The sequence below is a fragment of the Mustelus asterias genome, chromosome 19 (assembly GCF_964213995.1).
Source record: "Mustelus asterias chromosome 19, sMusAst1.hap1.1, whole genome shotgun sequence".
Classification (NCBI taxonomy): Eukaryota; Metazoa; Chordata; class Chondrichthyes; order Carcharhiniformes; family Triakidae; genus Mustelus; species Mustelus asterias.
Window position 1 is genome coordinate 38,228,038 of NC_135819.1, and position 16,246 is coordinate 38,244,283.

General features: G+C 39.3%; 1 protein-coding gene across 24 annotated transcripts in view; it reads left to right on the forward strand.

Moving 5' to 3' along the window:
• Nucleotides 1–16,246, forward strand: part of eps8a (EGFR pathway substrate 8a, signaling adaptor) — a 169,980-nt gene that overhangs the window by 115,331 nt on the left and 38,403 nt on the right. For all 24 annotated transcript variants that reach the window (XR_013500158.1, XR_013500160.1, XR_013500159.1 and 21 more), the window contains 8 exons: nt 54–215; nt 4,681–4,830; nt 6,322–6,404; nt 7,307–7,443; nt 9,450–9,523; nt 13,939–14,065; nt 14,428–14,516; nt 14,901–14,975. Coding sequence is in view for 21 of the 24 variants with exons in the window: in XM_078235352.1 (XP_078091478.1) it covers nt 54–215; nt 4,681–4,830; nt 6,322–6,404; nt 7,307–7,443; nt 9,450–9,523; nt 13,939–14,065; nt 14,428–14,516; nt 14,901–14,975 (897 nt within the window). In the remaining 3 variants the exon portion in view is untranslated. The remainder of the gene's footprint in view (nt 1–53; nt 216–4,680; nt 4,831–6,321; nt 6,405–7,306; nt 7,444–9,449; nt 9,524–13,938; nt 14,066–14,427; nt 14,517–14,900; nt 14,976–16,246) is intronic.

The window sequence follows — 16,246 nt, forward strand, 5'->3', positions numbered from 1 at the left end:
ACGTAATTGATGTTTGATACTTTTATAAGATATAAGTTTTCTCTTGAAAACAGCACCTCGCAACTTTTGTTGTGGATCGGAAGGATGCCATGATTACAGTAGACGACGGTATAAGAAAACTAAAATTGCTTGATGCAAAAGGCAAGGTTTGGACCCAGGACATGTTACTGCAGGTGGATGAGAAAGCTGTCAGCTTGATTGATCTGGAGAGCAAAGTAAGTCTAAAATCACAGAACTTTTGCCAGAAATTATTTATCAAATGATTTTCAATGCAGGAGAATGGCGGTTACCCATTTGAGTGAAGCATGATGCTAAATGGGCAGAGTATATTAATTGATTAGCTTTATTATGTTTGAAATGTGTTTGGTTAGTTTTGACTGTGCTACTAATTGGCGGAGGGTGATAGATCAGTTAAACTTGTACAGACCTGAGATCACAACAGGCGTGACTCAGAACTGAATGCAGTGTTTTTGCCAATTGAGCCACTGAAGTAGTTTAGGCAAATGAAGATGAAGTTGAAATTGCAAAGGTGTAGATCCTTATTTAAAACTCCTGATCATAAAATTTATTTGGACAACATTACAAATTTCTTGTTAGTTGACATTTGTTCATATATACCCAATGAACCTAGCAAATTTTGCATTTAATTAAGATGTCAGTGGCATACATCAGTGTTAATTTAAATTTAATGCAAATTTACTGCCCAGCAAAGTAATTATTATTCCTCGAGCACGCGATAAACAGAAACTTGGTTTCCATATACCACAGTATATATCACCATCTATAGGGCATTTGAGTAGCTGCATGCATACGCTAAATATTTGATGAAATCACTTTTTGATTTCTTTCTTATACATGCAAAAGGCTAGATTTGCATAAAGAAATTAAGGTAACTTTTATGTTCTGACAAGAAGCTGGTTTTTAAAGTGTTTTTTCGTTCCCTGCACATGGAGATAAATCACTTCAGGTGAAAGAAAACTTCAATTTCATACTTTAGGTACTTGCAAAAGATATTGTTTTCCAAATGTCTTATTAGCATCTGACTACCCTAATTCAGCAATGAAATATTCACAAAGTCAATTAAGAGGACTGCATTGCTTATGTAAACAGTGGGAGATTTTGGCTTCAGTATTTTCGGTTGGATGCTGTCATCATGGATGGATCCCAAGGCCCTACAGTTCAGCTGTCTTAACAATGCATTTTGGAGCATGCACAATTATTTTGCATCAAATGATCTTGATATTCATTTATTTCCCTTGTAAACAGTATTGAATGTGTATACGCTTCAGTCAGTTGATCCCAAGAAATTTTAAACCATTACCTCCTACGTTTAATTGTTAACTGGGGCATGTGCATATCTATATCTATATCTATATATATATTCAACGCTTAATGGGTTCAGGGAAATGACTATCCAATGTGTGGACTGTTTCAGCTTACACGCAGACTAATCATTTCAGCACATGTGGCAATGTTATCATGAAATATAAATTTTAAAACAGGCTGGATTGCTGCAATCACGGGCTGATTAGTGTGATTGGAGCAGATCAATGGATTTCTTCAAGTTTCAAGCCATTCATTTGAGACATGGAATGTGATTGGCATCATGGTGGGTTGCTCTTTTTGTTGAAGTGTAATGGGTTTGATTAACAGCTGTATGTTGAGTGAAGACGTGAGGATCTCAGAGAGGCAGGGCTATGATTCTTTGTAATCCCTTTGACGCAACGGCTCTGTAGCCAGAAGCTTCTGATTATGGGCTTATATTTGGCTGTCTCAGCTCACCTGAACAATATGGAGGTAATCCGAGCACGCCACGCTATGATTTAGCAATTTAAGTAGTGACCATGTTTTCAGAACCAATTTTATTTTGTGTTGGTTGCAGGTGAAAGTTGGACGTTATTTTTGAGATTTCAGGGAAACAGTAAAACTTAAGTCTGAAGACTGCACAAAGCCCTTTTGATTTATCTGTTTAATCCAGTAGGCATGTATACATTATAGCCTGAACCATAACTTTTTAAAACTCTCACTCCAAGGATGAATATCACTGGCAAGGCCAGCATTTATTGCCCTTGAAGGTGGTAGTGAGCGGCTTTCTTGACCTGCTGAAGATCATGTGGTGTAGCTACTCAAAAATGCTATTAGAAAGGGTTTTTGAATCCGAAACGGTGAAGGAGTGCTGATATTGTTCCAAGTCAGCATGGGTTGTGGCTTGGAGGAGAAGCTGCAGGTGGTGGCAGTGCTCCAGGCGGTTGAGAGTTTGGAATGTGCTGGTGAAGAAGGCTTGGTGAATTGCTGCAGTTCATCTTGTAGATGGTGCACACTACTGCCGTTGAGCGCCATTAGTGGAGGGGTGAATATTGAAGTGGTGGTATTCAGCCTACTGAAGTTGGAAGGAATATGAATTACCTGGTGTATCTCAGTAAACGAGAGTGCAGTGCTGAACATTCTTTGACCCCTGGCTTTTTCTATGCTCTACCTGCATATAGGTGGGAAGGCAGGGCATTGTCTGCTTCATAAGCAATACATGATCTATTTTGACAAGTTGCTGAACCCAAGGCCAGTGTAAAAGTGACGCCTCTTTGTAAAAGCTGACCTAAGTGCTCTTTTGAATGGATTTTATTGTTGCCATAGTGATCATCTTGAACTCGGTAGTGGAAAAACTCCTGGCTGTCATCCTAATTGCAGTGCAAAAGTGCTTCCCACTAAAGTTATGGCAGGTGCTCGCAAAACTCCAGTCAGCATGAGTTGCTAAGCCACAGAAAATTGTCCAATCTATTAACTGGGTAAACCAGGATAAATGCTACAGTAAACTGACGCCCATTTCTGTCTCCACTGCATAGCACATCAACAGTAACACTCTTCTAGTTAAAATGCCTTTTAAAAGAGAACAAAAAAATGTGTTTGTGCTCTTTTTTTAAATTACCAAACTACAATGGGTGCAGCTAAGAGAATAAATGGTTATTGGTAACTGAAGCAGTCACGGCAATATATGTAATTGTTTTTAAAATGACACTGCCCAAAACCCTGTCTTGAGTGAGTTCTATCCCCTGTTGAGCTGTGTTATTCTATTATGTACACTGACCAAATCTCTGTATACTGTCAGTAATTTGTTAAACATCAGTATATTGTAACAGAAAACATTCTTAAGAGGCATGACTTTGAAGTGAAGGTTTTTTTTTAAAGAGGCAGCAACTCTGGAGCTTCAGAATCAAATGAGGAAAGGTATATGACTTGGCTTGGGACACTATTGGAAACCGTGGCATTTACATTAAAGCACTGGAGGGCCTGTTGAGGAAATATATAATGGATGAAATGTATACCTGGCAAAATATGGAACAATGAGTGGAAGTCTATGGGTGGCGAGGTCATGCTTCTTCTTCTTCCAAGCGATAACTGAGTTTGATTCTGGCCATTGATATTTTAACTAGCATCAGACACATTGTTGGATGGGGTGGAATGATGCTGTGGGTAGGATGGAGAGACATTTCTGAAATAGAGTTGAAATGGATCTAAATTGGAGATAGTCAAGGCTGTTGCAATGAAGCTGCATTGACGTGGAAGATAGCAGACACCATATTGGGGTGATTGCTGTTTAAGATTGCAAATAAATGATTTAGAATTGACCACAAAACCAAGGGTGCCTAAGCTTTTTAAGAACATCAGAATGAATTTTATTGGATTTAAGTCTGAGATGGCAAATGCCAAATGTCTATTAATGAATAGGTGGAGAGTGATGGCACAGGGGAAGGAGAATAAATTAAAAATGGGGATATAACAATTAGCTAGATATAAGCTAGAAGAGGATTCTAGGAGTGTTGGTGACAGAAATTTAAAGCCATCAGTATAGAATGTGCAGCAGCAGAGGATAGCAGCATCTTGCACAGGTTCCAGAAAGCAATGTTGAGTTTGTGCAGGTGATAGGTTCCCATTTGGAATAATGATGTCTGGTTACTTTATGACTGCAGGCTCTGGAGATAGCAATGACTAAGGTAAATGAATTGATGCTTGAGATTAGATGCAAGAACCAAGAGGATAAACATTGGGAATGTTTGCACTTGGAAAGGGAAGACTGGGCGGCACGATGGCACAGTGGTTAGCACTGCTGCCTCACAGCGCCAGGGACCTGGGTTCAATTCCTGGCTTGGGTCACTGTCTGTGTGGAGTTTGCACGTTTTCCCTGTGTCTGCATGGATTTCCTCCCACATTCTGAAAGACGTGCTGGTTAGGTGCATTGACCCGAACAGATGCAGGAGTGTGGCGACGAGGGGAATTTCACAGTAATTTCATTGCAGTGTTAATGTAAACCTTACTTGTGACTAATAAATTCACTTTAACTTTGGAAGACCTGGGCTTGAAGAGGGCAGTGAAAGCTTGAGATAGACGAAAGCTCAAAATAATTTCTACGAGGCGATATGGACTTGACAGGAAGAGAAAAGGTGAACATTCTGATTTCCTTCAGAGACAGTAATATTGGGATTGCTTTCAAGTAACCTCTGGCGGTTAGTTCAATGATGTGGTTGAGGTCTGCAAATGGGTGTTTTCCTTCTGCCTAGTTGGCTATCACTATTGATGATATAAAAATAATTAAGTGTGAAAAAAGGGAGCATAGAATGCAGGAAGAGGCTGTGAAAGTGGGCTATAACCAAGAATGCAAAAATAGTTTGTGTGCTTTTTTTGTAGAATGAGTTGGAGCATTTTCCCTACAACACAATCCAGCATTGTCAGTCTATGATGAATGCCTGTAACTATGACTCAATTCTGGCACTCGTTTGCAAGGAATCTGGCCAAGGCAAACCAGACATTCACCTTTTCCAATGTGATGAAGTTAAGGTTAGTAAATGTTTAATTTTCTACAGCATCAGTCTGATTTATGTGTCCGTGACCTCTGCAGATTTTAAACATGAATGTGCTAAGACACGTTTCATACATTTTTCCACATTTGTATCAAATTTATATAAACCGGTGTTAAAGTAGTAATGTGATGAATCTTTTTTTATGGCTTTTAGTACTTTTTCCACCCCATTTTATAAATGCCTCAATGGGTGGTTCTTGTGCTTCTTTCCACCCTCATTACCCTTTGTCCCTACCTCTTTACCCCTAACCCAACTTCCCACATCCTTTTGTCCCTCTGGGAAATGATGGTGAGCATCACCAAAAGTCCTGGGAGTGACTTATTTTCAATCCTCTCCCAAGGGTGCTTTGAAATGGCTAGAGGGGAAGGTGAGAATTTGCACAGGGACACTCCTGTTTGACTCAGACTTGGCAACTCTTTCAGGCAGATTGCCTGAAATAAAAAAATAATGTTGTGTTGAACAATCTAGCCAGTTAAATAAGTAACTGTACCTACTAGGTACTTTGTGCTAATATTTAAAACATGGGTATTTAAAAATGTCAGCGTTTATTGAATTTTATAATATAACTTGGAACTGGTGAGGGGGTTAACTATTGCTCTGTTTTCACACTTTAATTGGTGAACAAAACATTCTTTGCGATTAGAAATATCACTTGAGTACAAGAAAATGTATTTAAAAGTAGTGATCTCCTGCAGAAAACGGCACACCTTTTCATAAAATAGACTAAAATATTACAATGTTTGGGGAAATTGTTAGTCAATAGATTATTGTATCTTTGTTTTTGTTGGCGTTTGCACATGCTGTCAATTATTTGGGTACTTGTTTAATTGAAGCCGTTTTCAATGAAATCTTCTAATTATTTGTCTCGAGCTGCATTTTATGCTGTTCTGGTAAATTGGCGTTTACTTCCAGCACGAATTCTGTAATTGTCCTGAATAATATATGTAATTTTGGTCTAATATTGTTTGGTTTCGGGTGTTCAGTAGATCCTTCACTGCCACCAGAACTTCTATCAAATGCATTTTTTGAGATAAACCGGCATTTTGGATAATGGGCTGGATTCTCTGACCCTTGCCTGCAGCTGGGATTCTCTGGCCCTGCAGCAGTGAATGGAGATTTGGCTGAGTGCCAAATTCTCCGTTCTCGCTGCAAGTGGTGACGGGGTTTGAACGGCCGGGGAATCCCGGCCAATATCTAGGGAAAGGGCTTGATAATTTGGGCATTATTTTCTTGTCTCTGAAAGAATTAAGCATAATTGTCAACCAGTTTTGTAATGCAAATTAAAATGTTGACCAAAAGAAAAGTTTACTTTTTGAAGCAGCTGCTAACTCGAGGCTACAGTGGAGTTGGTTGTAGACTCGTGGGTACGCTGTTGGCACAAATGTGTATCGCACTTGTGCAAAATTTGTAATCGGAGGCTTTTAAGTAGTGCTATTGCTGTGACTTAGCTCAAGATCTTGTGTTGCAGGCTGATCTGATCCATGCAGATATTGAAAGCGCAATCAGTGACAGTAAAGGCAGTAAACAGAAGAAAAGGCCTGATACTTTGAGGTACAAAGATACATGGATATTAATCCTTAAATAGTATGCTTGAGCATCTTTTTGGACTTCATTTTAACAGTAAGCTATCTCTTGCATATGATATTTTTTTAAAAAACAAGATCCAGCTAACCTGTAATGTAAAGCTGAGATCTAATTAAATGTTCGAGATATATAAAGTGTACCTCAGTGAGCAGAACACATTATCATCTGTTCAAAATTCCAGGTGAGTATTTCACACTGTTTTCTTTTGTCTGTCAGTTTCTGCTTATGTAGTCAGTCCATATGCTAGTAGGATTGATGAGGTGATGGGGAATCTTGTGCTTTTAAGTCCTGCCATACTAAAAGATTAAGGATCAATTAAATTTACAATTCAATACCAGACATAATCTAAGAAATGCAACAAAAGCCCCTGAATGAAATGCATCTGTTTTCTTTTTAAGTAATACATGTTAATAATGTTTGGTAAGATTTAAGACTAAGATGAGGAGGAATTTCATCTCTCAGAAGATTGAGTGTCTTTGGAACATCTTGCTACAGCGAGCTGTTGGGGGTGTGGGGGGCAGTGACCTTGTGCATATTTAAGGCTGAGATAGATTCTTGACGAGTAAGGGAATCAAGGATTATGGGGAAAGGGCAAGAAAGTGGACGTGAGGAATGTCGTTGGATCAGCCATTATCCTATTGAATGGCAGATCAGGCTCGAGGGGCCGAACAGCCTACTCCTATTCCTATTTCGTATAGTCTTGTGGTAATACCAGCTGAACTGTTTCAATAAGGGTGTTGACATTGTTCTTTCTATATATGTGTATGAGCTTTAACTCTCATTATTTAAAGTATAATAATGCACTGGTGGACTTCAGTAATGCATTTTTGTGCACCCAAGAAATAACAAGTCTTCATTTTTATTTATAGAATGATTACAAATGCAGGTAATTCCTCCATCCCTCCACCTCCAAGTGCCCCTGCTCCTGTTCCTCCAGGGACTATTACACAAGTGGATGTCAGAAGTCGAGTCGCAGCCTGGTCAGCTTGGGCTTTACCTGAACAAGGTAATTGTTAGGTTTTCATAAATACATATTGACATCTTCGGGGAGCAATGGTATTTTATTTTATAATGAAAGGAGCAAGTTGGATCCTTGACTATATTTACCACATTTAAAAGGTTAAATGAAAAGACAAAGTTGCAAAAATACTAGGTGCTGGAATAGAAAGAACATAATATATATTTGGTAAATAATACTGGTAAGTGATATATTAGCATTTCAGTAATACTTTCAAGCTGTTTTTTCTGCTGCTGTTGGCACTTTGTTTTACTCCAGCAATTCTATGACCTGAAGTAACCACCTATTGGACCTGATTAGCTTGGTGTGTCAGGATTGTGAGTAAGGATGTGCTAATGGATTGGGATGCTGTTATGGTTCTATGTGGCTGGACAGCATTCTAGCTTGGGCTCATCAGTGACAAATAACACTCAAGCTACAGGTAATGGCCATTTTCAGTAAAAGGGATTCTCAGTGTCTCCCCTTGACGGTCAACAGGATTACCATTGAGGAATCCCCTACCATCAATGTCCTGGGATCACCATTGATCAGAAACTCCACTGGACTGGCCACACAGATGCAGTGGCTACAGGAATAAGTCAGAGGAAGGGTGGTCTGTGGCCAGTGCCTCACCACCTTCCCAAAGCTTATCTACCATCAAGGGACAAATAAGAAAGGTAATGGAATACTCACCATTTGCAGCTGCAAGAAGCTCAACACTATCCATGACAAAGCAGCCTGCTTGATTGGTATCCCTTTCATCACTTAAACATTTACTCCCTCCACCACAGGTGCATAATGGCAGCAGTGTCTTCCATCTACAAGATGCAGTAAATCATTAAGACATTTCCAATAGCACTTTCCAAACCCGCAATCTCCATTGCTTAGAAGAACAAGTCGGCAGGTAGATGTAACACCACCACCTATAAGTTACCCTCCAAGTCTCACACCGTGCTGACTTCAACATGTGTTACAGTTCCTTCAGTGTCACTGGAAGCTCCTTGTTGACTGTAGATGTACCATACACCACATGGGCTGCAGTAGTTCAAGAAGGTGGCTCAACAGTACCATTGCAACATCAATTGGGAATGGACAATAAATGGTGGCCTTGTCAGTGATGCCCACATCCCATAAACGGTTTTCAAAGTGTACATAGGAATCATTATTTTTAATGCTAAGAGTTTGGAGACTGGCTTTTTACTTAATGGCCCCATGTCCAAATCTAGCCCACATTGTTGTGATGGCTGTCTCTGCAATCTATAAAAAATCCATGTAGCTCGCAAGAAATTGTGGAAGGAAGCTTGTTCGAGAGACTCTGGTTGCTGAGCTAAAGGGACTTTACTTTGTGCAACTTGTGTTACACCTGATGGAGGATATTTAGTGCTGCAGGAAGGAGGGGGTGTTGCAGCTTTGGAAGTGACATCTTTTAAATGTGACATCTTTTAAATGAGACATTACGTTGAGATTCCATCTGCTCTATTTACATAAAAGATTTCATGGCCTTGGTTTGAAGAAGAGCAGTGGAATCCCCAGTGTCCTGGCGAATATTTATTCCTCAATCCATATCAAAAAACAGTCTGGGCATTTTCATTTTGCTGTCTGTGGGAGCTTGTCGCAAATTTTTTGCACTATAGCAGTGGCTACACTTCAGAAGTACTTCACTGTCTGTAAAACACTGGGGCATCCTGAGGTTGTGAAAAGTTCTAGATAACTGCAAGTCTTTCTTGTTCTTTCTTCGACCTTGTGTGTGCAGAATTTATCAGCAGCAATATTAATTTCATCATTTAATAAAAAATAATTTCTGTTATTCTCTGTTGGAGATCCATGGCCACTGTTGCCATTTGCCCCATAGTGGAATATATATTTGTTATGGACATTACTACAGTTCCATACTGTCATAACATATCTATATACTGGGATGGAAAGAGACTGTTATCATACAAAAATGCCAGCTTTCCAACAGTGTAGAAAAATGCACATGAAATGTTTCTATTAAAACCCTGTTTTCTTGACAGATGAAAAACAGAAGATTATTCATGAACCTGAAGAAACCCCAGATATGGCAGCAGTCAGGATTGACCGAGATGTGGTATGAATGCATATTAGAACATTTTCCCCAAAATATTTATCACTTTGATTTGTTAAATACACAAGTACAAAATACTAAAAACTAAGAACATTGGCATGTTCAGCTAAGATATTAACTTGAATGCCTTTTGTGTTCTTGATCTAGTTGAATTGGCCTAACTTTACGCTGTGCAAGGTACTCTCGGTGTGATCAATACTGGGGACACTCTGCCGTTATTGCATTAGGGTGATGCAGCTAACTTGAGTGTACCCCAAAACAAATGGCAAACTTTGAAAACCATGGATCACCCAAGTGTTCTTAAAATTGTGTCCTGGAAAAGGAATCTCCAGCGTTTCTCACTGGGCTGATTCAATTAACAAACAAAATCTCAATTAGTTTGATTTTCACTAACTTCACTGCAGTGTTAATGTAAGCCTATTGTGACTAATAAATAAACTTTTTATCTTTACCTCAAATAGCTAGAAAACTCCCCAAAATTATTTCACACTGTTTATGTCCACCATCTTTATGAGTACTAAAGTATAAATTGATGCAAATAAAAGTTATGAAAATGATCCCACACAGCCCCATTTGCCTTCACAAATTTCATTTTTATTGCCTCATTTGAGCGGAGGCAGAGCCATAGTGCTAATTGCCACTGGACTAATAATCCAGAGACCCAAAGTAATGCTCTGGGGGCCCAGGTTTGAATTCCACCATGGCAGATGGTGAAATTTGAATAGAAATCTGGAATTAAAACTAATGAAACCACTAAATTAGTCCATTGTCATTTTAAAAAAAAACACCGAGTTCACTCGTGTCCTTTAGGGAAGGCAATCTGCCCTCCTTACCTGGTCTGGCCTACATGTGACTCCAGATCCGTAGCAATGTGATTGACACTTAAATGCCCCTCAAGGGCAGTTGGGGATGGGTAGTAAATGCTGGCCCAGCCAGCAATGCGCACATCCCATGGAAGAATTGTTTAAAAATTATTGCTTTTCCCAAACTTGAAAATTTAGCTGGCAGAGGCATTTAGCAACTGCATAGCCAACTATGTGACCTATGTTACAGACAGGGATGAGAGAAAATTGAAACTCCTGTCTCCTTCCCTTACTGTACATAATCAATGCATTTTTGAAAAGAAAGACCCGTGAATAACCAGCAGCTTAAATGAAGCTGCAAAAATTATTTGTATATTATTCACACATTCTGAGAATCTAATACTGTCACTCGCCCTGCCACATTCCCTACACGCATGGAGATTGTAGTGCACTTTTGAAAGTTATAAGTGAAATAATAGCAGATGCAGAAAATGCTGGAAAACGCAGCAAAATAATATTTTTGTTTTATTATTGTCACGTATTAGGATACAGTGAAAAGTATTGTTTCTTGCATGCTACACAGACAAAGCATACTGTACATAGGCAAGGAAAGGAGAGGGTGCAGAATATTGTGTTACAGTCATAGCTAGGGTATAAGAAAGATCAACTTGATAATGAGGTAGGTTCATTCAAAAGTCTGATAACAGCAGGGAAAGAAGCTGTTCTTGAGTTGGTTGGTACGTGACCTCAGACTTTTGTATTTTTTTTCCTGACGGAAGAAGGTGGAAGAGAGAATGTCCGGGATGCGTGGGGTCCTTAATTATGCTGGCTGCTTTTCCAAGGCAGCGGGAAGTGTAGATGGACTCAATAGATGGGAGGCTGGTTTGCGTGATGGACTGGGCTTTGTTCATGACCCTTCTTAGTTTCTCACTGTAAATTCATGTCCTTGGCTTGTCTTGAAGGAAAGCGTACGTTGCAGGTCTGATGCAGAAGATCTGGAGTGTTGTTTTGATGGATTCAATAGTCAGGGTTGTATATCAGAATTGTGATGTGGAGATGCCGGCGTTGGACTGGGGTAAACACAGTAAGAAGTTTAACAACAACAGATTAAAGTCCAACAGGTTTATTTGGTAGCAAAAGCCACACAAAAGCTTTTGCTACCAAATAAACCTGTTGGACTTTAACCTGGTGTTAAACTTCTTACTGTATCAGAATTGTTACAGGTTTCCATCTCAGTTGAATTTTCAGCAGGTCAGGGAGACTGTTACTTCGTCTTGGTACTAGGAGGTTGATTAGCTGTATTAGTGGACGTGAAAAGGAATAGACCGTACGATGTTGCCATTCCCAGGTCTCAAGGCATTGACGTTGCCTTTGCTGTTAAAAGGACCATTGGAATAGTTGCTATGTGGTTCTTTACAGCTTTCTTCCTAGCCACAACCTTGGTCTTTAGTGTTTGCAGGGATCAACCTGGGGGCTATGAGACAACCATTGTCTTGGTTTCAGAACCAACAATTCAAACCAGGAATGTGGTTTGGATGGTCTTGGTGTATGTAAGTCTCCTTAGTCTGGAATGTTCCTTCTCCTTTAAAGACAGTGTGGCAGGTTTTTGGAATCCACAGATCCAGAATCGGATGATCCCTCGGTGGCCATCCATTGCAGCCTATCACTGTTGATTTTAAAAGAAAAGTTAGTTCTGGAAGATTCCAAGCTGATCACAGTTCTTACTTTGAAAAGTATGAACAGAGCATTCCTCCACTAGGCATCAGGACACCTGTGTCAACCAGTCCTGCATCACTCAGCACAGTGTAATACTCAACCTTTTCTATGAGGCTTCTTTGTTGGCTCATAAAATCTGGCACGTTACCACATTCTATCACTACTCATTTCAGCCTTTCCATTAGCGAGGTTGTGAAGATGGATTTTGTTCTGTGTTAGTCTATTATATGCCCCAACTCCACACTCCCTAAGTAATGCAGAGCATTGTTACATTTTACAAACCTTTTACAATGTAGTCTTGTCAGTGATGCACTAAGCAGCTGCTGAGTGTTTTGTTAGCACTCAACTTGGTTTCAGTTCCATAAAGATGACAATTACTTTCACGGAATTAACTGACGCACCAATGAACTAAAATAGTAGCGCAGGTGTTTAGTTTACTGGGTTTTATTTTTGCTGCATAGTTTCAGCTCCTAACTCAATTTTAAAAATTCTTACCAACTTTTGAAATAAAATTTGAAGAATTGTTTTAAATGTCTAGGAATTGTCTAGCAACAGCTCATTCTGAAATTTCTACATTGCTTTTGATGCTTTCTGTCTTTCTTTGAAAAGTTTTTTTATAACTTGACCCTTGGTATGTTGATGTGTTCTTTGTGTGTTGGAAATTTTTGCTTACAGCATGGGGAACTCATTAATGTTTTCAAAAAATTCCTCCTGCAAACGTTGTCACTATCTTCAAGTCCGTCTGAAATAGTCCATGTTAGCGATAAACCATCTCTCAACAGCCTTTGAAGTATTAGTCTTAAGTCTTCTTAATCTAAACCAGTTTTCCCATCCTACAGTGTCTCTTATCCCTTCTTTTAAATCTCAAACTTTGATTTCCACAGAAGGATTTATGGCAACTTGCCAATAATATCGCAGTAGTAACTAATTCCCAATTACAAGCTGTCTTGACATTTGTCGTGGACCTTCTCCCAATGCAATTTTCTTTCCTGATTTATTGAAATAGGATTGATTGATCACCCATTATGTACTTTGTTCCAAGAGATCATTTGTATGTAAAGCACACTCCTCAATTTATTTAGTCTCCGAAGGGAACTGGAGGCTAAAGAATTAAAAACGTGAAATGGAATAAATTGAGTCCAGCCTCTGCAGCAGTTAATTCATAGGGAGACAGACAAAATAAAACATTTATTCAAGATAAAACTTGTTGCAAATGAGTCAACACACAGTGGTTTGCATTGTGTGTTGACTCATTTGACGACTGGGGGTGGCACAGTGGTTAGCACTGCTGTCTCACAGCACCAGGGACCCAGGTTCGATTCCCGGCTTGGGTCACTGTGTGGAGTCTGCATGTTCTCCCCATGTCTGCGTGGGCTTCCTTTCCAGTTTCCTCCCACAGTCTGAAAGATATGCTGGTTAGGGTCGGTGACCCGAACAGGTGCCGGAGTGTGGCGACTAGAGGAATTTCACAGTAACTTCATTGCAATGTTAATGTAAGCCTACTTCATAGAATAGAATCCCTACAGTGCAGAAGGAGGCCACTCGGCCCATCGAGTCTTGTGACGAATAAACTTTTCTTTAACTTTTACAGAAAGTATTGCTAAATATAATAGCATCCAATATGATTCGTGAATTTGGAACAAACCAGCATGTGTGTGTGCATGTATTGAGGCAAAATCTGATTCAGTGCATCTTCCCATTGTATTATTCAGGAAATGTTTGTTAACAGATGGTCAAAGGATTTTTTTGTACGAGTGAAAAAACCTAATAAAATTACTGATTTGTCAATGTAGGGCAGAGGCACAGAACATTGTTTTCAATACAGTATTAAAGACACTTGCTAAATACAAGTAGTTGTACATTGTTTTCCTGTAACTGTATTTAATTTTTCTGTATCAGCAAATTTTGAACCATGTTTTGGATGATGTAGAAGCGTTCGTTATTAAACTTCAGAAGGCCGCTGAAGCATTTTCTCAGCTTTCACAACGGAAGAAATCAAAGAAAAGCAAAAAGAAAGGACCAGGAGGTAAGTAGTGGTTTGAGACTTGTCTGCATAATGTATAGGCCACTGAAACCTATTTATTGTTGCTGTAAAGTACATGGGTAGTTGAGGGAGTGTGGTAGTGTGTAAACAGTAGTTTCTAACATTTATGACTATTGGAAAAATGTACCCCTGTTCCCGAGCACTATTTTGGCTTTTGTAAAGGCTGGATAAAGTGGATTTTAAATGGGAATCAACTACTTGAAATGTATTTCTGATTTGATAAATAGTAATACAAATGCACACTGTTTTAGTGCTGAGAAATTGGTTGGTTTGTATGAATGCATGCATTAAAATACCAGTTTGAGGAGTGCTAACATCAAGTTATTTTCTTTTCCCTTCATCAGAGGGTGTTCTGACTCTCCGTGCAAAGCCACCTCCACAGGATGAATTCATTGACTGTTTTCAGAAATTCAAGCATGCGTTTAACCTTCTGGTAAGTCATTATTTTCGAAGGGTATGAGCTTGATTAATGCTGTTTGGAAATTTAAATTTGTATAAGAAGAATGTGGCTTATTTTGCATAGTGTTCATTTGGAAGCTGCTGTGTTGTCACAGTTTCGCCTGGTCTTTGCGGTCAGCAGTATGCATTACAAAGTGAGATTTCTGCACTGCAATTGCAAATTGTGACCTGATCCAGACAGTTATCAACGTAGTAATTGAAGTAGTAAGGAGCACGCTTGTACATATCTTTACCGTAGCATAAATATTGAGCTTAAAAATCATAATCTGATTATCTTTTCAGCTTTCAAAACCATAAAAGGTTGATGCAGCAGAATTAATTAGTTCATTAACTCCTCGCTTTGCTCTTTTCATTAAAGGCCAAACTAAGAACCCACATTCAGAACCCTAGTGCAATTGACCTGGTGCACTTCTTGTTTACACCTTTGAACATGGTAAGTTTGAGATGTTGGTATTCATATAAAACATAAATTTAAGTGAGAGATTACTTAAAGGGTATTTCCTTAGATTACTGTCAAGTCTGCAGTGTTAAATAGTCAATTGCTAAACATATGTCATTAATATCATTCATGGTTTACACAATCTCATCCTCACAAGCAACTTGTTGGGTCAGTCTCCTTCATTATCTAGGATGCAGGCATTCTCTAATAGCATTAATAAATCACAAGATAGTAGAGCACAGAAGGAGGATATTTAGTCCCAGTAAATCTGTACTGGCTCCTGAGAGCAGTACAGTTAGTCCCACTCTGCTGTTCTTACCCCATAACCCTACAATATTTTCACCCTCAAGTGTTTATCCAATTCCCTTTGAAGGCTGCTACTGAATTAATATCCATCATCTATCAGGCAGTGTATGCCAAATCCTCACTGCTCTTTGCATAAAAAGCTTTTCCTCATGCTCGTTCTTTTGTTATTCACCATAAATATGTTCACTCTAGTTATCAAATCTTCAGCCATTTGGAAACAGTTTCTCTTCCTTAATTCTACCCAAACTGTTATTACTTTAACCACCTTTATAAAATCACTTCTTAGCCTTCTCTGCTTGAAAGAGTACAATTAATGCCAACTTTTCCTCTTTACCCAAGTAGCTTTAATCCATCATTCCTAAAACCATTCTAGGAAATCTCTTGTGTACCCTCTTCAGAGTTACCCCATACTCCTGAAATGTGCTGCCCAGAATTTGATACAATACTCCAGCAGGGGCTGAACTAATGTTTTCTTAATAGACTTAGCATAAATTTCTTGCTTTTGTACTCAATGACTCACCTTTAAAACCCAGGATCAGGATAGGCGCAACCTCCAGGCAAACTAGATGGTTGCCTAGGGTGGCAAGATTTTGGTGGTGGCAACCACAGCACACTGGCAGAAAACTGAGTGCTTAAACTTTAAAATGTAAGCGATAGGCCTTTATCAGGGGCAACTGAGACTGAGTGCCCAAGGCAATATACAGTTTCAGTTCAGACCCTCCTCCCCATCCCTCTGGAATTTTCCAGCAGGCAACAGCAACAAAAGCAGCTCTTTAGCCCTGCCTATTCCTCATCCCACTCTCCTCCCTCACCCCAAACGTGTGTTTATAGTCTCCTGACTACTTCCCTCCACATGCTCGCTGACTATCCAGTTGCTTTCTCTTTGCCCCCTCGGAGTGATGCTCTCTTGTCGAAGTTTTTTTGTCTTGCACTCATGAGAGTCATAGGAATACCAATTT